The sequence below is a fragment of the Salmo salar genome, chromosome ssa17, assembly GCF_905237065.1.
Source record: "Salmo salar chromosome ssa17, Ssal_v3.1, whole genome shotgun sequence".
NCBI lineage: Eukaryota > Metazoa > Chordata > Actinopteri > Salmoniformes > Salmonidae > Salmo > Salmo salar.
The window spans coordinates 25,249,067-25,273,030 of record NC_059458.1 but is presented as its reverse complement, the minus strand read 5'-3'; the positions used below and the strand labels follow the sequence as shown (position 1 = coordinate 25,273,030).

The following is a 23,964-nucleotide window of genomic DNA, read 5'->3' as shown; positions in this document are numbered from 1 at the left end:
GGGCCACTCAACACTCACACGACACTCTAATGTCTGTGAGAATCCGGGGGAAATGTGCCTGGTGAAATAAAAGAGATGGTAATTGTTATTTGAACCTGCTCTCCTGTGAAAAAATGAATCACTTCTGAGTGATACATTTATGAACCAACAAGTTAAGTTTGAATATAAAACTCAGATATTACAATGGATTCAACAACCTGAAAAATATAGATTTTTTGACGAGCTATTGATTGTGTAACGTACAGCATAGCCAGCTAAACCCCTAAAATGTCATTATTAAAAATAAAATATTTAACTAGCACAGTCATTCAACTAAAGGCATACAAATATTGGCTATAATTTTATGAGCCCATACTGCTTACTGATTGCACTCTGCTGGACGTATGCTGGTCAGCTTCCTGTCTCTTTCATAAAGCACTCCAGGAATAATCCTCGTAACAAACTGACTGCTTCTATCTATTTACACTAAAAACAGGGTTCAGGATCAAACATGAACAGATCATTGTTTTATAATGTCTTCTGTAAATTATGTGTATGCTCCCGTGTGAAAGAGGCCTCGAAGCTTGGTCTCAATGAGACTCCCTGTTAATATAAATGTCAAATAAAATCTGGTGTTTTAAGGGAAAGGGCAAGAAATTGACCTATTACAAGGGCATTGTCTTGGATGTTGACTTCTAAAACATACACACAGAATACTGGCATGTCCTGTATCATCTCAGCAGCAGCACTGTTTACAGAGTCTGAGCCGTAGTTTCCAGCTCTGAGGCCACTGGCCACAGCTGCTTGTTTAAATGTGAGGAAAAGCCCTCTGTGGCCTTCGCAATAATGGTGGGCATGGTGACATCCTGCTGCCGGCTGTGTGTGTGTGTTTTCCCCTCTGCATGCTGATGTTGCTCAGAAGAGGTCAGTAGGTGAATGGTTGGCTTTGGGTTAATAGCCATCTGCACCCACACCCATTTCTTAACTGCTTACCATGCAGAAGGCACCACTCTATTTTCCATGACATAGAAACTCCTTATGGGAATGTACCGTTTTAGACAGACTGGCTCTATTTGGAAAATTGGCAGTGATAAAATAAATTGTTCAATCAAGTGTGGCCTTTACCGTACCTTGTAATCAACATTCCAGTAAAATCCCAAAGTTAATCGCGCAATAGAATTAATTCATCTAGAATAGGATTTGGTCGTTTTTCAATGATTAATAAACAAAGTCGCTGTTCTCTGCAGCTCACATCTTGTATAACCAAGTTTGATGGCAAAGCCGTATCAGGATGAACTGGGTAAACTAGTACATCATTCATTGGCAACCGTTGAGAATTTCAAGTGGTAACCTTCATGCCCCTCTTATTCCCCTTTCAACCATATAGTCACAGTTGACTCACTGGCAGTTCAACGTCTGCTCTCCCAAGTTGTGTTATTCGATTGTCAAGTCCCACTAGTCCAGCAGAATTCTGAGTCCATGGGAAACAGAATCCAATGATTGTCCATTAGGAGGGACACAGTATTCTCATGTCAAGCTATTAAGATCCTAGGGAATACATGTAATTCCTCTCCAGAGACATCATATAGCCTATTATGCCTTGGCTGATCTCAAGCACCTGATTAATAATACATGGAAGTTTCCCTGAATGTATCTTCTGTTTCCATAATGTATCTTCACAATGTAACCCTCTGTGTTTAAAAATGGGGAAACCAGGATGACTTGTACTAACTAGCAGAGTCTAAAGTCCAGGACCTCGGCTCACATTCTATTCTGGTTTGATTACATCACTGGGAAAACGGCGCATAACTGGGTAGCAGAGATAACTGCTAGAGTAAACAAGGATACAAATAAAGCAGTCTAGCTCTAGCTACATTCTAGCTACATTTGCAGGCCTTTATATGGCTGCCACTCCTCTGCTCTGCCCTGACGTCTCAGCAATGTTAATAGAATATCATGATTTAGATGATTTTTCAAAACGATCGTTTCTGCCAGAAAGACGTCTTCAGATATTGTAGAACTGACTATACCACACATTCCCATTGTGAACTTTCTCAGTGGGACACCAGAGGCCTTTACAAACTCCTCCCCATCTGATGCTATCCTACTGTACATCAACTTCAAGCTGATCAGCTTTGATCATCAGATCTCTGGCACAGTGGAAGATGTGGAACATCATGGGATTAACATCATAGGACATAGGACGGCCCCAGCCCTACCATGGACCTGCCTTAGCCCCAGTTCTACCAGCTATCATGCTGACATCATGTTCCTCTACAGGAGACTAGGTGTAATTAGTGATCCCTGAGAGAGGCCCTCTGTTTATCCGGCCAGGCTGTAATTGCCTCTGGAAGCGGGGGGGATTCCTTTAAATATATAACCAGAGAGAGAGGGAGGCAGGGGGTAGTAGAGGAACCCCTTAATTAGGGGATTGTTCCATGCCAATGCGACATCTGTGCTAGCATGCTGGCAGCTGCACATTCAGCAGTCATAACATCCCCTCCGACGCTGCCTGGAGCGAAGGCACACTGGCCCGGTGCGATGCATGCCCTGCCAGCTACTGTGACCCCAGCTTCCCCCGTGATTCTGTTACATATGCTGTATATACAGTAGACTGTACATTTACACTGGGCATACACCTACACACATGCTCACAAGTACACACTATGAACTCAATATCACTCTAGACGTTAAAATAACTGCAATGTAAGCTTAGTTGTTTCTTGAAGCAGGGTAGCTGCCTCTAACAGGTATGAAAGAGGACTGTATTCACTGGGACATTTAAAAAACAGCAGTGTGGCTGAATACGGGTTTAGTCTACAGTTTGATGGGGACTGATGGGAGTATTTTTGTCAGATAGGGGTCAGGGTAAACATTCAGCATTCTAGAAAAGTCTAGCCACCACAGCCAAAGATCAGAGTGCATTTGGATGGAACATCCTCACACAGTACAAACACTGCATTTAGTCCATTCTCTATTCTTTTTCTTCTTTCAAGTAACAGTAGATAAGCAATACAGGACATCAGTAATCAGTAATGCAAATCCTAATAAGGGTAATATAGATAGTAAATTTGTATAGGAATGACTATAAGAAGTACTATTTTGGACTTTTACTACGGCGTGTAGAGTTTCCATCCCATATGAGAGTTAACTGCTATTGGGGGACCTTAAAAGGAACACACTGCAAGTGTATGTCAGGCTACCGACTTGGGAAAGTTAGCACAGTTATATTTATGAACTGTTAAAGTTTCCATTACATAAAATGTCAAACCCCTTCAGAAATCCATTCAGTATGGTCAGACAAATGTGACACCCATGAGTGTTTATGGTGTGTCTGCATTCCTACTAATAATAGGCCCGATGGCACTTTGGGAATAAGAATTAGACACATTTGACACTTCACAAGCAAACAACGAATGACAATTTTCTACCAAGCTGATATACTGTATATTGTTTATGTTATATTATTGATGTTGTGTTATGTTGCTCCCTGTGTCATCCATCACCTTCTCCACCCATGTGTCAGTTGTCCAATGTGTGTATCAGTGAAAAGTTCAACATTCTTTTTTTTCAAACTTTTTTCTCTTCTTCTTGTGCTTTTCTTTCAGACTGAAGTTGCTCATTGACCAGGAAAAGGCCTATCAGGAAAGGAAAGAGGAGGAGAACAACAAGAAGGTCACCAGCCTAAAGGAGGAGCTGACCAAGCTGAAGTCGTTTGCGTTGATGGTCGTGGACGAGCAGCAGCGCCTCACAGAGCAATTGACCCAACAGACTGCTAAGGTCCAGGAACTGACTGCCAGCGCCTCCCACACCCAGGAAGAGCTGAGCTCTGCTAATGCAAAGGTGCAAGAGGGGGAGGAGAAAGTTTTTCGCTTGGAGACAGAGCTAGGCGACCAAGCCAGTCGCTTTCACCAGGAACAGGAGACCATGACAGCCAAACTGACCAGCGAGGATGCCCAGAACCGGCAGCTCAAGCAGAAACTGTCCACACTCAGCCGGCAGCTGGATGAACTGGAGGAGACCAACAAGACCCTCCGGAGGGCCGAGGACGAGCTCCAGGAGCTGAGGGACAAGATCAGCCGTGGGGAATGTGGCAACTCCAGCCTCATGGATGAGGTGGAGGAGTTACGGAAAAGGGTTCTGGAGATGGAGGGGAAGGACGAGGAGCTGGTCAGAATGGAGGACCAGTGCAGGGACCTCAACAAGAAGCTGGAGAAGGAAGCCAGCCAAAGCCGTAGCCTGAAGGCTGATGTGGACAAGCTGAACCACAGGATCATGGAGCTGGAGAAACTAGAGGATGCGTTCGGCAAGAGCAAACAGGAGTGCAACGCACTAAAGTGCAATCTGGACAAAGAGAGGACAGTGTCAAAGGTTCTGTCCAGAGAGATGGACATCCTGAAAGCGAGGGTCAAAGAACTGGAGGCCGTGGAGGGTCAGTTGGAGAAGACAGAGCTTACACTAAAGGAAGACCTCACCAAGCTGAAGACGCTGACGGTCATGCTGGTGGATGAAAGGAAGACCATGGCTGAGAAACTGAAAGCGATGGAGGACAAGGTCCATAACAGCACTGGAAAACTGCAAGCTGAGCAGGACAAAGTCACAACAGTAACAGAGAAGCTTATCGAGGAAAGCAAGAAAGCCCTAAGGTCGAATGCTGAGCTTGAGGAGAAAATGTGTGGCGCCACCAAGGACAGGGATGAACTCAAGGCCAAGCTCCAAGCCGAGGAGGAAAAGAGCAACGACCTGCAGTCCAAAGTTACCATGATGAAAAAGAGGTTGCAGTCACTGGAAGCTGCAGAGAGGGAATTCCTGAGGAACAAAGCCAAAGAGGAAAACATCAAGGCGCCCATCGCCAAGCACTCCCAACAAGAGGACTACAAAGTCAAAGACCTTACACAGGAAGTTGAGCGCCTGAGGCGAAAACTTAAAGATATGAAGGTTGTCGAAGACGACTTGTTGAAGACTGAGGATGAGTTTGAGTCAATGGAGAAGAGATACTCCAGGGAACAAGAGCGAGCAAAGGCCTTGATGGAGGAGTTGGAAATATCCAGGAACGAGCTCTTAAAGTACCAACTGGCAGAGAAGCAAGAGTCCAACCAGGAGCACATCCTCTACAAGCGTCTGAAAGAGGAAGAGGCCAAGTCCAGTCATCTGACCCGAGAGGTGGCGGCCCTAAAAGAGAAGATCCATGAATATATGGGCACAGAGGAAAACATCTGTCGCATGAAAAACGACCACTCCACCTTGCAAAGAAAACTGACTCTGCAAGAGGTGAAAAATAAAGAACTGGCCAGAGAGATGGAAACCCTCAATCGGGAGCTGGAGCGATACCGTCGCTTCAGCAAAAGTCTCCGCCCAGGCATGAACGGCAGACGTTTCTCAGACTTACAGGTGTGCACCAAGGAGGTACAGACAGATCCAGCAGAACACCTTCGACCCAACTACAAGAGCATCGCCCCACTGGAGCGGGCCGTGGTGAATGGAAAACTGTACGAAGAGAGTGACTCTGAGCACAATCCAAACTACAACAATGAGCTGCCCCTCGCCCAATGTAACCCCTCCCTCTTCAACAATGTCAACAACCTCAACAACAACATCAGGAGAGTCCCCTTTCTCAAAACCAAAGAAAGCCACAACCCAGTCAATGGGAAAGTGCAGGTTCCCAGACAGAATGGGAACCATGTGCAGCAAGGAGATGTGTTTCTGACACACAGCCCCGGGCAACCACTGCACATCAAGGTAACCCCAGACCACGGGCATAACATGGCCATGCTAGAAATCACCAGCCCCACCGCAGAAAACACCCAGTCATACACCAGCACTGCAGTCATCCCCACAAGCGGAGGTCCACCCAAACAAAGAATCACCATAATTCAGAACGCATCCATCTCCCCGACTACCAGAAACAAAGGTCAAAGGTCCCCCTCGTCAGATGGTTCCCCCTGCACTCCTGATCGAGCCATATCTCCCTTCACCATGGCCACCTACTCTAGAGCAATGACCCCAGACTCCTCTGGGTCGGTCACTCCAGACAGGGCTATGTCACCCATCCAGATTGTGTCGGTCACAACAGGCACTCCTGACCGGTCCCTGTCCACGGAGCCAGTAGAGGTCATGGGAGGTCATGCAGTCTTCAGGGTGACACCAGAGAGGCAGAGCAGCTGGCAGGTTCAGAGGTCCAACAGCTCCGGCCCCAACGTCATCACCACGGAGGACAACAAAATCCACATTCACTTAGGGAGCCCCTTCATTCAGAGCTTAAACACTACACCCCAGCCTGTGAGCCCATGCTACTCACCTGGGCAGGAGCAGAGAACTCCTGTATTATCCAATGGTACCCCTGTCAAAGGCAACAGCAAAATCACAAGTAGCATCACTATAAAGCCAACATCCACCCCAATCAAAAGGCCTTCACAAATTACAGTAAGTAATGCCTATGATTGACTGACTCCCCATCCCAAGATACCTCACCCCATTAGTAAACCCTAGTTTGTCCGCCGCCCATTACCACCACCTATCCCAACCCAACCTCCTCAGTCCCTAGTCATCCGATCTTGATCCATCCACCTCCATTTTACTTGATCTGTATGAAGAGAGGCCGACCTAACCACTTCTCTGTTTGTGTTTGGGGTTTGTTTGTTTGGTTGGTTCTGTTTGGAAAGATGTTTGCATGCATGAATTGTCATTCAAATAGAAAACAAAACAATAACCCTTTGAAGGCACTTGTAGTAAGAAACTTTTACTGAACACCGGGGTAACTTTACTGTATATGCTATTTGGTAAATATACCATGTACTAAGACTATTCACTGATGGACCGTTTCAATTGTTTAAACTTCATATTACACAACTTGCATTTTGTTTAAGCTGATTTATTTTCTAAATATTAAAGTGTGCAAAAGTTATGTTTTAGTTTGTCATCCATGCTTGCATATTTCATTTACTCATTCAAAAGTGGTAAACCCTGCATGCTGAATGATGAAAATGAGGAATATATTTCAAGGTTAAAATATATATTTAAATGTTTTTTATTTATGCATGTTTTCTAACTTCTAGTTTTTATATTTAATTTTTTCATTGTGATCTAATTTTCACTCCTCAAGTGCTACCTTAACCATTTGAAATAGTCTTCAATCAATACAACCTCTGATAGAAGTCCATTGTCCTTCAACCATCAAGACACACACATACAATGAATAGGACATTTTAGAGCCACTTAATTTATGTTTTTTACTAGCAGGACTCTCAGAAGAACTCTTGTGTGAACATCCAGAATTTATTAGAAAACGAAAAAAAAGGCCAGGGAATTCTGACATGTGTTTTCTTGGCTGAGTTAAATTCATAGGCTGGTGATGTCATAGTTTCTCCTTCTATCCCAAACACAAAAACCCAGTTACCAAGAGTAAAGACTAGCATGAGTGAATTTGAAGTTCCTCTTTAATGATACCATGGAAAGTACATGTAAGTCAGCTTGGACGAACAAGAGGTGCTTTAACTATTGAGGGTCTTCTCCACGTGGATGTTTCTTTGCTGCAACTCTCTGCATCAATTTGAATCAATATTCTTTAAATTCATCATAGTGTTGTATGATTCTTTTGCAAATACATACAGTTGTTTTAATGGCAAATTATCATGCAACCTACACAACAACGCAAATAGATTGCGGTATAGGAATGAAGAAAAACCACACTCATCACTCAAAGCACTGGCTTATCATGAAGAGACTTCTGAGTGACATTGGTAATATAAAGCTCACCTGAATGAAGCATACATGTGTCAGATCTATTCACGCATTCACCCAATCCAAATACCCTCTGAGTCAGTATCACTATAAAGAGGTGTCTATATCAAGCTTTAAATCGATTCAGGCTGGGAGCATTGAAGTTTGGAAACAGGATCCCAATCTCTCAATGCCCAAGAATAATTTGCAGGCTAAACAAGATGCTATTCATTCAAGGGATCAGAGCAGCTGTGTCCTTAAATATCCTCCATGTCATTATCTATCTGATCGTACTTATTCACATCTAGTGAGGTCATTGTTCGAGCCAGGCAGATCATATGTTCTGATGTCAAAATAACATCACAGTCCATATTGAACGAGAGCAAAGTGCAAGTAGTATAGATGATGGCTTCATAGTCCGACACACCCTTTCCTTTTTTATATCTCACTTGACACATGACCTTTGGCATGTCAGCTAAATCTAAGGTCTATGTAAGCTATACAATCACACAGCACCATCATCCACTGTGCTGTTTTTCAATACAGAAAATAAAGTAGCCAATCAGAGGCGAGACTAATCTTCAGTGTACATCACAGGCTAGCCTAATTTAGCAGGCGTAAAAAGACGCCTGAGCGGAGTTCCCACATCCGTTATTCAGGGGAAACAGAAGTTAGGTTGAAAATATTGTATCTATGAAAACCGGATGTAAGCGGTTTCTGGCGACCCTGCATAGGCTAATCCCAGGCTAGTTTAGGAGTTGATGGGATTCACGTATAGTTTACAATAACGGTCATCATCACAATTGTATCCAAACACCTTGACCGATAGGCCCAATGAACAAGGAGAGGAAAATAAATGGACAGGGCAGGGCCCATTTCAAACAAAGGCCTCATATTGTGAACGAAAGAGGATCCTGAGGCCCATTAGTGTGCTGTGAAATAGTGTCTCACACCACAATCCAAGCACCAAACAAATCCTGTGTTTTGTTGCCATGGAGACAACCGTGCATCTTTGCCAGTATTGCAGAACGCAGGCCGGCCTACTGAACTGCAGGCTGGTCTGTCCGTGGCAGAGGAAGTGCTTACTCTAGTACTCCTGCTGCATGCCTCCAAAGGGAGGAGGCTTATAATTAAAGGTCATTCCGTGTAAAATCAACATGGCCCCCTGAAATGACCCACACAGATTTGCTGGTCCATTAACCTCATTTTCAAAACACATTTCAAATTGATGTCCTGCATGGATTTAAGGACATGGTTCATTGCACGTTTTAGAATAAATTTTCGAAACCATAAAACACTTATACACACTCACTTACAGTTGGTCTTTAACAGCGTTTAACCACTCACTCCTTGGACTGGGTAGATTCACTCAATAGCTTTTGGCATGAAAGTGGAGTGTCTCACAAGAGCTCTCTCTCAGAGAAAGAAAGAGTGATGAAATAAGCTGCAACGTTTAAAACTACAGTATAATAACCTATATTGCGCAACAGGTCTGGGAGAATGCCTTAATGTGCATGATGAACCGCCTCCCCAATGACACCCTATTCCCTATATAGCACACTACTTTTGACCAGGGCCCATAGGTATAGGCTGCCATTTGGGACGTAAATCATCATCATCTATTCCCCTTCTTGTCTTTCTTTGCTCTAAGCGCCCTCATCATCATCCCTCTAGTCTCACATGCAGTTACATTAAAGCCAGAGGAGAAAGAGAGAGGGGAGTTTTTAACTGAGCAGAGAGAGAGAGCATGAGAGAGGGGTTTAAACTGAGCAGAGAGAGAGGGGGGTTTAAACTGAGCAGAGAGAGAGATCAGAGTGGGGTTTAAACTGAGCAGAGAGAAAGAGAACGAGAGAGAGGGAGAGAGGGATTTAAACTGAGTAGAGAGAGAGAGTGGGGTTAAACTGAGCAGAGAGAGAGTGGGGTTTAAACTGAATAGAGAGAGAGAGAGAGAGAGAGAGGTTTAAACAGAGCAGAGAGAGAGAGGGGGGTCTAAACTGAGCAGAGAGAAAGAGAGAGAGAGAGCGAGAGAGAGAGAGGGTGAGAGAGGGATTTAAACTGAGTAGAAAGAGAGAGTAGGGCTTAAACTGAGCCAAGAGAGAGCAGGGTTTAAACTGAGCAGAGAGAGAGTGGGGTTTAAACTGAGCAGAGAGAGAGAGGGGTTTAAACTGGGCAATAACTGGGGTTTAAACTGAGCAAAGAGAGAGGGGGGGTTAGACTGAGCAGAGAGGGGTTTAGACTGAGCAGAGAACAAAGAGGGGTTTAAACTAAACGCAGAGCGATGACAAACATGAAGAGCTCCTACGGTGACATCACCTTCTGGCAGAGATGAGACGGAGAGCTAGGAGCATTAGATGACAGTTTAAGCTGATTGTGCAGTAAACAATGCAGTGATGCAAACCCCATAGGAGACATTTCCTGTGGCTGTTTTGGCAGTTGGTGCTAAAACAAGATCCAATACCTGTCTCCAAACATTTTCCCTCCCCACTCTCTCTTATAAGCCTTCTTTGGGAGTATAACAATTACTTGTGTGTGAATAGCTCTATAAACTCCAAAGACGGTATCAGAAAGGGAATCATGGATTTCTTTAGTTCCATTCTTTACAGCGGTCGGTTGTGTTGAAAAAATGGTCAAAGCTTTACTTAAAGAGTAATGTTTTATTAGTCTACTTGTTATACTGCAGCATACATGAGCCTGTACATGTCTTAATAAGCATGTAATGAATTATTTTGTAATGTGTTTTGTCAAAAACTGCTAGATATTTGCTACTGTATGCCAAAAACATTATTTGGCACCATCTTGTGGTCAGTTTGATAAACAACCTAAAGTTATATATCGTAAGGATATTGAACCCTTTTTTCTCTCCATCTATTCTCAGATCCCCTTGGAAGCATTCCGACGCCCAGGCCCAACCAGGATCCCCAAACCTAAAGCCTACAGTACAAAAGGAACAAACAGTGTGGTCAATCCAGGGCAGAGCAATAAAGGACAGCCCCAGACAGCTCTCTCCTCAGAGAAGGCGCTGCAGGGTACTCAGAGTGCAGCCAACAACCTCAATATGGTCAACCGCCCCACTAGAATATAACGTCACACACTTGGATGTATCATCACATTATGATCTCAATTATGATGTATTCCTGTTGCTACAAAGACTTCTGCTTTTGTGTGCCTCGGTATTGATAATGAAAACACCAAAATAGGAAGATTAGTAGGCCTAGGTTAACTAGCATATGTCTTTCACAACAAAAACAAAATCACTGATCTGTCTGTGTAAGCAGCAGGGGTGCAACTTTTACTGGGGACGGGACTTTATAATTGGAATGTGATACAAAACAAGGCAACGGTTTACTTTAGGACCATGCGGACGCCTCCGAGCAGTCGGGTAGGAAAAATTAAATATATATACATTTGAAGTCGGAAGTTAACATACACCTTAGGCAAATACATTTAAACTCAGTTTTTCACAATTCCTGACATTTAATCCAAGTAAACATTCCCTGTCTTAGGTCAGTTAGGATCACCACTTTATTTTAAGAATGTGAAATGTCAGAATAATAGTAGAGACAATGATTTATTTCAGCTTTTATTTATTTCATCACATTCCCAGTGGGTCAGAAGTTTACATACACTCAATTAGTATTTGGTAGCATTGCCTTTAAATTGTTTCACCTGGGTCAAACGTTTCAGGTAGCCTTCCGCAAGTTTCCCAGAATAAGTTGGGTGAATTTTGGCCCATTCCTCCTGACAGAGCTGGTGTAACTGAGTCAGGTTTGTAGGCCTCCTTGCTCGCACACGCTTTTTCAGTTCTGCCCACAAATCTTCTATAGGATTGAGGTCAGGTCTTTGTGATGGCCACTCCAATACCTTGACTTTGTTGTCCTTAAGCCATTTTGCAACAACTTTGGAAGTATGCTTGGGGTTATTGTCCATTTGGAAGACCCATTTGCGACCAAGTCCTAACTTCCTGACTGATGTCTTGAGATGTTGCTTCAATATATCCACATTATTTTCCTCCTCATGATGCCATCTATTTTGTGAAGTGCACCAGTCCCTCCTGCAGCAAAGCACAACCCACAACATGATGCTGCCACCCCCGTGCTTCACAGTTGGGATGGTATTCTTTGGCTTGCAAGCCTCCCCCTTTTTCCTCCAAACATAATAATGGTCATTATGGCCAAACAGTTCTATTTTTGTTTCAACAGACTAGAGGACATTTCTCCAAAAAGTACAATCTTTGTCCCCATGTGCAGTTGCAAACCGCAGTCTGGCATTTTTATGGCGGTTTTGGAGCAGTGACTTCTTCCTTGCTGAGCGGCCTTTCAGGTTATGTGGATATAGGACTCGTTTTACTGTGGATATAGATACTTTTGTAACCGTTTCCTCCAGCATCTTCACAAGGTCCTTTGCTGTTGTTCTGGGATTGATTTGCACTTTTCGCACCAAAGTACGTTCAACTCTAGGAGACAGAACGCGTCTCCTTCCTGAGCGGTATGACAGCTGCGTGCTCCCATGGTGTTTATACTCGCGTACTATTGTTTGTACAGATGAACGTGGTCCCTTCAGCCATTTGGAAATTGCTCCCAAGGATGAACCAGACTTGTAGAGGTCTACAATTGTCTTTCTGAAGTCTTGGCTGATTTCTTTTGATTTCCCCATGATGTCAAGCAAAGAGGCACTGAGATTGAAAGTAGGCCTTGAAATACATCCACAGGTACACCTCCAATTGACTCAAATTATGTCAATTAGCCTATCAGAAGCTTCTAAAGCCATGACATCATTTTATGGAATTTTCCAAGCTGTTTAAAGGCACAGTCAACTTAGTGTATGTAAACTTCTGACCCACTGGAATTGTGATACAGTGAATTACAAGTGAAATAATCTGTCTGTAAACAATTATTGGAAAAATGACTTGTGTCATGCACAAAGGAGATGTCCTAACCGACCTGCCAAAACTATAGTTTGTTAACAAGAAATTTGCGGAGTGGTTGAAAAACAAGTTTTAATGACTCCAACCTAAGTGTATGTAAACTTCCGACTTCAACTGTGTATATATACATTATATATATATATAATTTCCCCCACCTCTAAAACCAAAGTTGCGCCCCTGGTGAGCAGTAATTGCAGTAATTGATCAATTATGATATATATGCTACTGTTATTGCTAATACCATTAAAATATGAATGTGTATTTTCCCCTTGAAACATGAACTGTATTGCTATTTTAATGTGGTAGACCATTTACATCCACTACTTAATTAGTCTAATTCTGAGTGGCAAAAAAGGGAATGCTATTAACAGTTTCAATAATGTATTATTGGTATTTTATGTTGAATGCGACCTCCTCAGTGATGATCTCTGAAATGTAATGATCAGCCTATTACTTGGTTATCAATAAATATTGTTTTTATATCTACATATACACATTTACATTTTATTTTATATAAAATGAAATCCAGCTTGCTCTGCCTGACATATAGGACATTAAAAAAAAACTCCCAATCTGGTGGGAATATGAATTGTGCAAACTAATAATTGTGTTTTTTTAAATTGGTAATTCTCACAGTATTCCATCACAGAATTTCACCACTGTGTAAATGCAGGCCTAGGTTTTGATTTGGTACCAGCCCATGTGGTGGTGGAAGGGAATGAGGAAGTAGATGTGCTGGCTAAACAGGCCCTTAGGAGAGAGGAGGTGGATGTGCAGATGCCGATTAGCAAGGAAGAGGCTTAAGGGAGTAATAAGAACAGTCGTGGTGCAGAGATGGCAGGAGCAGTGGAACAGCAACACTAAGGGCAGGCATCTATTCCAAGTACAGAGGAAAGTTGGGGAGGAGAGGATGGCAGGAAGAGACAGAAGAGAGGAGGACATCTTTACAAGGCTAACGGTGGGACACTGCAGGTTGAATAAGACATTAAATGTGATAGGAACGCATCCAACAGGAAGGGGTTCTCACTATAGGTAGTACAGCTAAGACCAGACTTTTTCATAGCAGGTTAGGACAATTTACGCAGCAGGTTAGGATAATTAACATGGCAGGTTAGAAGACTTAGATTAAGGTTAGGAAAAGGGTTAGGTTTAGCTCAAATTCTCTGCTAACCTGCTACAAAAAGTAACTTCCGGTCAGAGCTGTACTCCCTCTAGTCACCAACCACAGGAAGGTATGATTACTGCCAGGAAACAGAGATAGTGGAGCATGCACTGATAGCGTGGGCAGTATGAGAGGGAAATAGAGATGCAGTATGAGGGAGAAGGTGGTGCAGGAATTGAGTTTAAAGAGCATACTGAGTAGAACATCCTTAGATACAAAATCAAATCAAATCAAATTGTATTTGTTACATGCGCCGAATACAACAGGTGTAGGCCTTACAGTGAAATGCTTACTTACAAGCCCTTAACCAACAATGCAGTTTTAAGAAAGAAATATAGAAATATAACAAATAATTAAGGAGCAACAATAAAATAACAGTAGCAAGGCTATATACAAGCGGTTCCGGTACAGAGTCAACGTGCGGGGGCACCGGTTAGTCGAGGTAATTGAGGTAATATGTACATGTAGATAGAGGTAAAGTGACTATGCATGGATAATAAACACAGAGGAGCAGCAGCGTAAAAATGGGGGGTGGGGTGGGGACAATGCAAATAGTCCGGGTAGCCATTTGATTAACTGTTCAAGAGTCTTATGGCTTGGGGGTAGAAGCTGTTAAGAAGCCTTTTAGACCTAGACTTGGCGCTCCGGTACCGCTTGCCGTGCGGTAGCAAAGAGATTATTTTCTGACTAGGGTGGCTGGAGTCCTTGGCAATTTTTGGGGCCTTCCTCTGACACCGCCTGGTATAGAGGTCCTGGATGGCAGGAAGCTTGGCCCCAGTGATGTACTGGGCCGTATGCCTTGCGGTCGGAGGCCGAGCAGTTGCCATACCAGGCGGTGATGCAACCAGTCAGGATGCTATCGATGGTGCAGCTGTAGAACTTTTTGAGGATCTAAGGACCCATGCCAAATCTTTTCAGTCTCCCAAGGGGGAATAGGTGTTGTCGTGCCCTCTTCACGACTGTCTTAGTGTGTTTGGACTATGATTGTCCGGACCTCTGGCAGTCTCTATGGGGGTGCCACAAGGTTCAATTCTCGGGCCGACTCTCTTCTCTGTATATATCAATGATGTCGCTCTTGCTGCTGGTGATTGTCTGATCCACCTCTACGCAGACGACACCATTCTGTATAATTCTGGCCCTTCTTTGGACACTGTGTTAACTAACCTCCAGACGAGCTTCAATGCCATACAATTCTCCTTCCGTGGCCTCCAACTGCTCTTAAATGCAAGTAAAACTAAATGCATGCTCTTCAACCGATCGCTGCCCGCACCTGTCCGCCCGTCCAGCATCACTACTCTGGACGGTTCTGACTTAGAATATATAGACAACTACAAATACCTAGGTGTCTGGTTAGAATGTAAACTCTCCTTCCAGACTCACATTAAGCATCTCCAATCCAAAATGAAATCTAGAATCGGCTTCCTATTTTGAAACAAAGCATCCTTCACTCATGCTGCCAAACATTCCCTCGTAAAACTGACTATCCTACCGATCCTCGACTTCTGCGATGTCATTTACAAAATAGCCTCCAACACTCTACTCAACAAATTGGATGCAGTCTATCACAGTTCCATCCGTTTTTGTCACCAAAGCCCCATATACTATCCACCACTGCAACCTGTATGCTCTCATTGGCTGGCCCTTGCTTCATACTCGTCGCCAAACCCACTGGCTCCAGGTCATCTACAAGTCTTTGCTAGGTAAAGCCCCGCCTTATCTCAGCTCACTGGTCACCATAGCAGCACCCACCCGTAGCACGTGCTCCAGCAGGTATATTTCACTGGTTACCCCCAAAGCCAATTCCTCCTTTGGCCGCCTTTCCTTCCAGTTCTCTGCTGCCAATGACTGTAACGAACTGCAAAAATCACTGAAGCTGGAGACTCATATCTCCCTCACTAACTTTAAGCACCAGCTGTCAGAGCAGCTCACAGATCACTACACCTGTACATAGCCCATCTGTAAATAGCCCATCCAACTACCTCATCCCCATACTGTATTTATTTATTTATTTTGCTCCTTTGCACTAGCCTACCTGGTTAAATAAAGGTGAAATAAATAACAAAAATTGTTTGTTCGTGATGTGGACACCAAGGAACTTGAAGCTCTCAACCTGCTCCACTACAGCCCTGTTGATGAGAATGGGGGGTGGGGGTGCTCGGTCCTTCTTTTTCTGTAGTCCACAATCATCTCCTTTGTCTTGATCACATTGAGGGAGAGGTTGTTATCCTGGCATCGCACTGCCAGGTCTCTGACCTCCTTCCTGTCTCATCGTTGTCGGTGATCAGGCCTACCACTGTTGTGTCGTCGGCAAACTTAATGATGGTGTTGGATTCGTGCTTGGCCATGCAGTCATGGGTGAATGGGGAGTACAGGAGGGGACTGAGCATACACCCATGAGGGGCCCCTGTGTTGAGGATCAGCGTGGCAGATATACAGTCTCAAATATTTTGTTATCTTTTTTAAGAGAAAAGGGGCTGGCAGGTAGAATTTAGTTCCTCCCTCTCTGGCCCACAGGCCCCTTACAAATAAAGATTGCAGTTTTGAAACTGCAGTAAAAGTGCAGTAACTGCAGTTGACTGTGGTATTTTGGACGCAGTAATTGCAGAATAAATGCACTCTAACTGCAGTTCCACTGCAAAATTACTGCAGTATAAAAACATTGTTATTGTTATTATAAACATTGTTATTTATTTTGCTGCATACCGCCGTTATACTGCACTCTAATTAAGCAATAAGGCATGAGGGGGTGTGGTATATGGCCAATATACCACGGCTAAGGGCTGTTCTTCTGCAATACGCAACGCGGAGTGCCTAGACACAGCCCTTAGCCGTGGTATATTGCAGAGGTGGGACCAAGTCATTATTTTACAAGTCACAAGTATGTCTCAAGTCTTAGCACTCAAGTCCCAAGTCAAGTCCCAAGTCAAGACAGGCAAGTCCGAGTCAAGTCTCAAGTCAAGACCGACAAGTCTCAAGTCAAGTCTCAAGTCCTAAACTTTGAGTTTTGAGTCCTAAACAAGTTATAATGTGCTCTTCACCAAATGTAACACCATTTCATATTTTTAACAATAGTAATAGTTAGTATATTACATTTACGCAAATCATGAATGCTTTAAAAATAGATATATTTATTACTTTCCAAATAAACTATCTATTTCCATGGAAATACGTGTAGCCATGAGAAAGACCCCCCCTCCCCCCGTAGCGATCGACTATCGAGGATCGCTATGGGGCGCAAACACACAGGCACGCAAACACACACACACACACACAAACACACACACACACACACACACACACACACACACACCCTCTCTGTGTGGTTACAGTAGGCTAACGTATGTCAGTGGTTTTAGGAACAGCAGTAACATCAGGCAGGCTTTAGACTACCAACTGCCTGGCCAGCTGTAGCTCAATCTTGGGTGCAATGATCACGTTCCCGCACTGACTGACTGTGTGGAGGCTCATTGATTTAACGTTACGTTAGCCTACATGCTACACTAGCAAAGTTATATATAGCTGTCGGCTATATTAGCCACGACTTACTGTTCTTTGTGCAGCTTCAAATGTTGAACAAAGTTGGAAATTGTTGCTTTCTGTGATTTTCTGGAATTTTCTTCCCACATGTTTTGCAAGTTACAATCCATTTTTTGATGACTACAGCGTAGTCTTTATATCCGAAAATAATAATTTTGGGTATCATCTTTCCAAGGGCTCCATCTGAATTCACTCGCCGACGTTCCTCTGCACTGCCACGCTCAACTTTTTCTCAACTGGCACAATTTGATTGGCTGCTGTCTGATTCAAACTGTAATCCGTTAAATGAAGAGTTGATGCGCTGCACACCTTTTTTAATAGCATCATTTTTCATATTTGGGCTTGGGAAGGGTATCAAGTCAGGTCGAGTCAAAAGGCTTAAGTCCAAGATAAGTCACGAGTCATTGGTGTTAAAGTCAAAGTCGAGTTGCAAGTCATCATATTTGTGACTCGAGTCTGACTCAAGTCCAAGTCATGTCACTTGAGTCCACACCTCTGGTATATTGGCCATATATCACAATATCACAAGGTGCCTTATTGCTATTATAAACTGGATACCAAATTAATTAGAGCAGTAGAAATACATGTTTTTTCATAACCGTGTTATACGGTCTGATATACCACAGCTGTCAGCCAATCAGCATTCAGGGCTCGAACCACCCAGTATATACTGCACTCTTACTGCAATCTTTTTTCATAAGAGGCCAGTACAGTAGGTGGCGGTAATGCTTCATAACGTTGGATGCCAACCTCTGATAAACCCCACAGAAGAATATTTTTTAAATTCATAGCAATGACTATTACCATAATACATTTGTTGTCATTTGTTTGCTACTTGGCAGCTGCATGTTATTAAAAGAAAGTCCATCAATGGTCGCCCACAACAGAACTGGTCAAATGTTTGCAAGGTCTATGTCTTTTTGCTGTAAAGTAGCAAGCTAACTATCCTCCAGCCAGAAATTGCATGTATGTCAGACTTCAACCACTTCACAAATGGCTACGTAAGTCCTAATTCACAACAGTACATGTGTCGGCCTACTGTATTTAAGCAGCTATTGTTTGTTGTATTTCAACACAGCGCCTGTTTCACAGATCCCATTCTCCAATAAAAATGCACGCGCCTGTTTCGACAATAACCAATCAGATTGATGGGTATTGAAGCAACGCCCGCGCGCTATGTTCTTGAAGCAGTATTTTGTCATACATTCGCGGGAGAACAGCTTTGCAAAGTTTTGTCAGCAACTATTTAATTTAATGTCATTTATTTGAGGTACTTGGCAGACGGTAGCTGCGTGTTATTAGTACAACCTTTACAGTCTGTTGGCTGCACACTACTAGACAGCTAACAACATAACTGGCAAACTTTTTGAAAGAGGTCTGTCGTTTTGATCCAAAGTATCTAATATGGCAACCATGTGTCACTCAAGACGTGCCCTGATGGAAATCCCAGCTCCACAGCCGAAAATTGCAGGTACGTCTGACTTCAACAACTTCATAAAGTAGGTAACGTTAGCTGGTTAGCCCGCTAAATTTCCCTCCAACTTCAGCATCATAACAGCTGTCCTTGGTAAAGTAAGCGCGCGCCAGGAACAAATGTGGCTAACTAGCTAAGTAACGGCTACCTTTATTTTCTAAATATGTTAAATCATAACAATGAAGTCAGCCAGTAAGATCCCATAAAACACTGAGTCTGAACAAACAAATTGTGTCAATTTGCTAATAATGGAAATAAGTCCATTTTAACTTGTGGTCAACTAGCTAGTTAGCCAGCTTTGAGTTAGCAATTGCATTGACACAACATGGTACCTATTGTTAGCCTTTGCTAACAACTTTACCTAGTTATAACTAGCTAACGTGCTGATATTGGACATTTAGCTAAGTAATAAAGATTGTGGGTGAGATGTTTGTAGCTATTAATTAAGCAAGACATGACAATTTTTGTTTGTTTTATGCAAGTACCAAAACATTGCATCTGCCTTGCTATCTAGTACAACTAGAAGAATATTGTAACTGGGATAACTATGATCCTGTAACGTTAGTAGTCACAAATGCACTCTAAAGTAATGCCAAATGTTTTTTTGCAGCTCGACTGAGAAGGTCATACCTGGAGGTTCTAAGTTCACGCATAGCTCCATTCTCAACCACCTCTAGAGGCAGAAACCTGACCAGCAACTCAAAACGTGGGCATTCATGTTAGTAAGCAAATTAAATGGATCATGTCATTCATTTTCTAGTCTTATATTAGTTTGCCTGTGTTCAATACGGTGGTGTATGTTTTGCAGTGAACCCAGCCATATACAGAACAGGGAGTAGTCGGAGTGAGGCCCAAAGTGAGAGAATGGAAGACAACCAGACACCCCTGTCCAACCAGCAGCTTGTGCAGCTCATAAGATCTTTCATCTTAGTAGAACAGGGGCAGAGGCAGGAGCCCAGAGCCCTCACTACGGACCTGAAACCTTTACAGGAGGACCTGCACCTGAAGAAGACCAATGTCTATAGATCTATACCCTACTCACGCCTGGGGTCCAACAGAGACGCACACTGTTACAGAAAGGCATATCCACACCTGGTGGTGTTTAAAGTGAGTATCAACATTTATGTTTTATGCTCTTTAAGTTACCCTTATGTGAATGTAACTCGGGTAATTGACCTGAAGTTTAATCTTGCAGTAAATAATATACGTCTTAAGATTTACACTCTAACTTTATTCAAGCTGATTGTGTGTGACTTAAGTCCTTCTAAGAGGGTTTAATAGCTAGAAATTCTGGGTTGTCATGGTGATTGGTACTACGCTGCATCACCTGCTATGTGTTTGAACGAACCTTGTCTTTTTCCTCCCAGGTTTCCTGCCAGGAGTGGGGTCAGCTGCTGCTGCAGAATGAGGAGTGGGAGTCTGCTCTGGAGCACGCCCTAGTGGCGTGGAGGTACACCAGTGAACTGCCACAGTGGGACACCAGCAGCCACAACTTGGTGAGGGAACAGTGTTACAGCATGCTGGCAGCACACTGCATCACAGCTCTACAGCACTATTGCCCAGACCCCAGCAAAGCAATAGAGCTGCACAGGAGGTAAGAGTCCTCCTTTCTTTGGAACCTTTTCACAGGTCATGCTTGAATTGTTAACACTGTATTGGGTTTTAAACTGTTTCCGTTGACTGAGAATTGGCAGCGTTTGGACGGTAAAAATGCATAAAACCAGATAAATAAATATGCTCTATAAAATCACTTTGGCTATGCATGGAGGTTGGTTCTGGTTGTTTTTTAATCGTATCTCTCTAGTCTGTAAACTCTGCCTGTTAGTCTTGAGCTCTTGCTATAGCAAACTTTCAACACTGTATTACCTGATACCGGTTCACAAAGTGAGTCTGACAGATGAGGCTCCAGTGTGACCATTTTACTCGCATATGCCCTTAAATATTCTGCTGTGCAGCTTGGAATTCTAATTTAGGAGCAACAGTGCACCTAGCAACATTATGGATTCTAGCTTTATTACCTCGTGTAAATAAGTTGTGTAAAAACACACAGACCGGACAAATGGATTATGGTCATTGTAGTTAGTTCAGCGCAGAAAACGTGGTAATTATGTAGAACATTGGTCTGTTGGAAATTACAACCTCCTACTACATCGCCCAGCCTGTGCTTGATCAGATTTTTCTCTAGAGAAACTGCACATTGGCATCAGTCTGGCAAATTGAAATATGTTTGGACATTTGACCGGCACAACTTTTTCCTGATGGAAACACCGGGAGTAAAAGACACCTACAGTGGCAAGAAAAAGTATGTGAACCCTTTGGAAATACTTGGATTTCTGCATAAATTGGTCATAAAATTTGATCTTCATCTCGGTCACAAAACAAGACAAACACTCTGCTTAAACTAATCACACAAACAATTATGTTTATGTCTGTATTGAACACACCGTGTAAACATTCACAGTGCAGGGTGGGAAAAAGTATGAACCCTTGAATTTAATAACTGGTTGACCCTTTGGCAGCAATAACCTCAACCAAATGTTTTCTGTAGTTGCAGATGAGACCTGCACAATGGTCAGGAGGAATTTTGGACAATTACTCTTTACAAAACTGTTTCAGTTCAGCAATATTCTTGATGTCTGGTGTGAACCACTCTCTTGAGGTTATGCCACAGCATCTCAATCGGGTTGAGGTCAGGACGCTGACTGGGCCACTCCAGAAGGTGTATTTTCTTCTGTTGAAGCCATTCTGTTGTTGATTTACTTCTGTGTTTTGGGTCATTGTCCTGTTGCATCACTGGACTTCTGTTGAGCTTTAATTGGCGGACAGATAGCCTAACATTCTCCTGCAAAATGTCTTGATAAACTTGGGAATTCATTTTTCCGTCGATAATGGCAAGCTGTCCAGGCCCTGAGGCAGCAAAGCAGCCCCAAACCATGGCGCTCCCTCCACCATACTTTACAGTTTGGATGAGGTTTTGATGTTGGTGTGCTGTGCCTTTTTTTTCCTCCACACACAGTGTTGTGTGTTCCTTCCAAACAACTCAACTGTAGTTTCATCTGTCCACAGAATATTTTGCCAGTAGTGCTTTGGAACATCCAGGTTCACTTTCACAAACTTCAGACGTGCAGCAATGTTTTTTTGGACAGCAGTGGCTTCTTCCGTGGTGTCCTCCCGTGAAAACCATTCTTGTTTTACGTATTGTAGTCTCATCAACAGATGAGAAATTAGCATGTTCCAGAGATTTCTGTAAGTCTTTAGCTGATTCTACTTAACCTCATTGAGCATTCTGTGCTGTGCTCTTGCAGTCATAATTGCAGGACAGCCACTCCTAGGGAGAGTAGCAACAGTGCTGCACTTCATTTATAGACAATTTGTGTTCCCGTGGACTGATGAACATCAAGGCTTTTAGAGATCATTTTGTAACCCTTTCCAGCTTTATGCAAGTCAACAATCCTTAATCTTAGGTCTTCTGATATCTATCTTGTTTGAGGCATGGTTCACATCAGGCAATGCTTCTTGTGAATAGCAAACTCAAATTGTGTGTTTTTATAGGGCAAGGCAGCTCTAACCAACATCTCCAATTGTCTCATTGATCGGACTCCAGGTTAGCCAACTCCTGACTCCAATTTGCTTTTGGAGAAGTTATTAGCCTAGGGGTTCACAAACTTTTTCTAACCTACACTGTGCATGTTTAAATGATGTATTCAATATAGACAAGAAATACAATGTGTGTATTAGTTTAAGCACACTGTATTGTTGTGACTTAGATGAAGATCAAATTTGATGACCAATTTATGCAGAAATCCAGCTAATTCCAAAGGGTTCAGATACTTTTTCTTTCCAACTGTGAAGCGAAATCAGTGGGAATACTGCTCCTTTCAACTCTTCTATAACTCTTTCCTTCAGGTTTAAAATGGCACAGCTGCACAGTCAGTTGATCTATCCTTGTATTCAGGAGCTGGAGAGAAGCCTCGGCGAAGCACAGGTTTGTTCCATGAACACCCGCTGAAATGGCCAACCTGCTGAAATGGCCAACACTAAGATCAGCTGACAACAATCAGCACGGCTTCCAAGTCTATGGGGTTGCACTATTGAACAGCGTATATCAGTGGTTGCCATTCAACTATGTTTGGTATCCTTGCCTTGTGTTGCGCTATTCCCCCTTGCCTACAGTATTCCGCCTTGCCTTGCCTACAGTATTCCCTCAGAGTAAATACAAGAGAAAGCTTTGAATTTTGGTAAGCTGTTTTTTAAATATGAATTTAAGTTTTTGTATTTAAGTTGTTTTGTAAAATGTGTTTATTGCCATTGAACTATTGAATGTTATCATAAGGAAAGTATGAAATGGCCTTTAAAATGTGAAATGCTGTCATAGGGAAATTATGAATGTCCTTTTCACCAAGATGTTTTATATGTGGGGGATGTTTTTGTGGATGTTTTGAAAAATGCCATGATACAGCTGCCTTATTTCAACTTGGCTGAATGCTACCTGTCTTGTAAATATTTGTCTAAAGTAACTGTTTTGCACTGTTTTCTTCATCCTGGAAACTTGACATTTTGATAATAGAATCTAATTTAATAAAATTCTACTTAGTTTTTCAACATTCTGTTGTCAATTTCTGGTTTTGTCTCATCTAAAACACATGCCACTGATTTACTGTTTTGAGACATTGGAGACCTGCTTTGTCACTGACTTAATTTGCTGGTTCTCCCCTTGCATTTTGTCTCATCCAGAGGACAGAAGTTCAGTGCAAGCATGCGAGAATTCCATTTTCTTCTTGTTTAGATGGTCTGTGACTGACTTGTCTGTGATGGCTACATCTCATTAGCAATACTTCTTTGCAATAGAAGTGGGACAGCCTCATGAACAGAACTGACGTGATTCCTCAGGCTGCACGTCACTGGGACATTGTTCTAATTAACGTCATATATATTTCCATCAGAATGTTCCTCAATGTTTTCTGCTGAGCACTGCAGTAGTTGGTTGCCCTTTTACTCAGTGATGGTGTCTGATTTTCCTGTGCCACCACTGTGTGGAGCCCATGTTACATGATTTATCCTGTGCACCAACCTCTGTATAAACCAGCACACACTCACTGGCATTCAGAAATAGCCAATGGGTTAACGCTGAATGAATGAGGAGAGTGAAATCTAGCCTTGCCCGCTAAT

The 23,964-nt window shown here is 42.9% G+C and overlaps 2 protein-coding genes across 4 annotated transcripts in view; both read left to right on the top strand.

Annotated features, from left to right (window-relative positions):
• LOC106575645 (filamin A-interacting protein 1-like) overlaps positions 1 to 11,089 on the top strand; it is a 79,443-nt gene extending 68,354 nt beyond the window's left edge. Inside the window, exons 5-6 of one of the 2 annotated variants that reach the window (XM_014152260.2) lie at positions 3,588 to 6,402; positions 10,574 to 11,089. In XM_014152260.2, coding sequence (XP_014007735.2) covers positions 3,588 to 6,402; positions 10,574 to 10,780 — 3,022 coding nt within the window. In that variant the 3' untranslated portion in view covers positions 10,781 to 11,089. The remainder of the gene's footprint in view (positions 1 to 3,587; positions 6,403 to 10,573) is intronic. The other variant, XM_014152263.2, reaches the window with a different exon arrangement.
• Positions 11,090 to 18,468: 7,379 nt separating this feature from the next.
• LOC106575653 (uncharacterized) lies at positions 18,469 to 23,399 on the top strand. 2 transcript variants are annotated; one of them, XM_014152270.2, is made up of 5 exons: positions 18,469 to 18,792; positions 19,406 to 19,513; positions 19,604 to 19,902; positions 20,163 to 20,389; positions 22,702 to 23,399. In XM_014152270.2, exons 1-5 carry the CDS (start codon positions 18,726 to 18,728, stop codon positions 22,802 to 22,804), a joined length of 804 nt encoding a protein of 267 aa, XP_014007745.1. In that variant the 5' UTR covers positions 18,469 to 18,725; the 3' UTR covers positions 22,805 to 23,399. The 2 variants fall into 2 exon arrangements, with proteins under 2 accessions (XP_014007745.1, XP_045555134.1); XM_045699178.1 differs by having other exon boundaries at positions 18,482 to 18,792; positions 19,406 to 19,501.
• Positions 23,400 to 23,964: the final 565 nt, after the last annotated feature.

Excerpts from the sequence above, each read along its gene's own strand:
- LOC106575653 (XM_014152270.2), top strand. The coding sequence starts at position 18,726 with ATGGCAACCATGTGTCACTCAAGACGTGCCCTGATGGAAATCCCAGCT. Across the intron at positions 18,793-19,405 it reads TCCACAGCCGAAAATTGCAG|CTCGACTGAGAAGGTCATAC; the intron begins GTACGTCTGACT and ends GTTTTTTTGCAG. Across the intron at positions 20,390-22,701 it reads GCAATAGAGCTGCACAGGAG|GTTTAAAATGGCACAGCTGC; the intron begins GTAAGAGTCCTC and ends TCTTTCCTTCAG.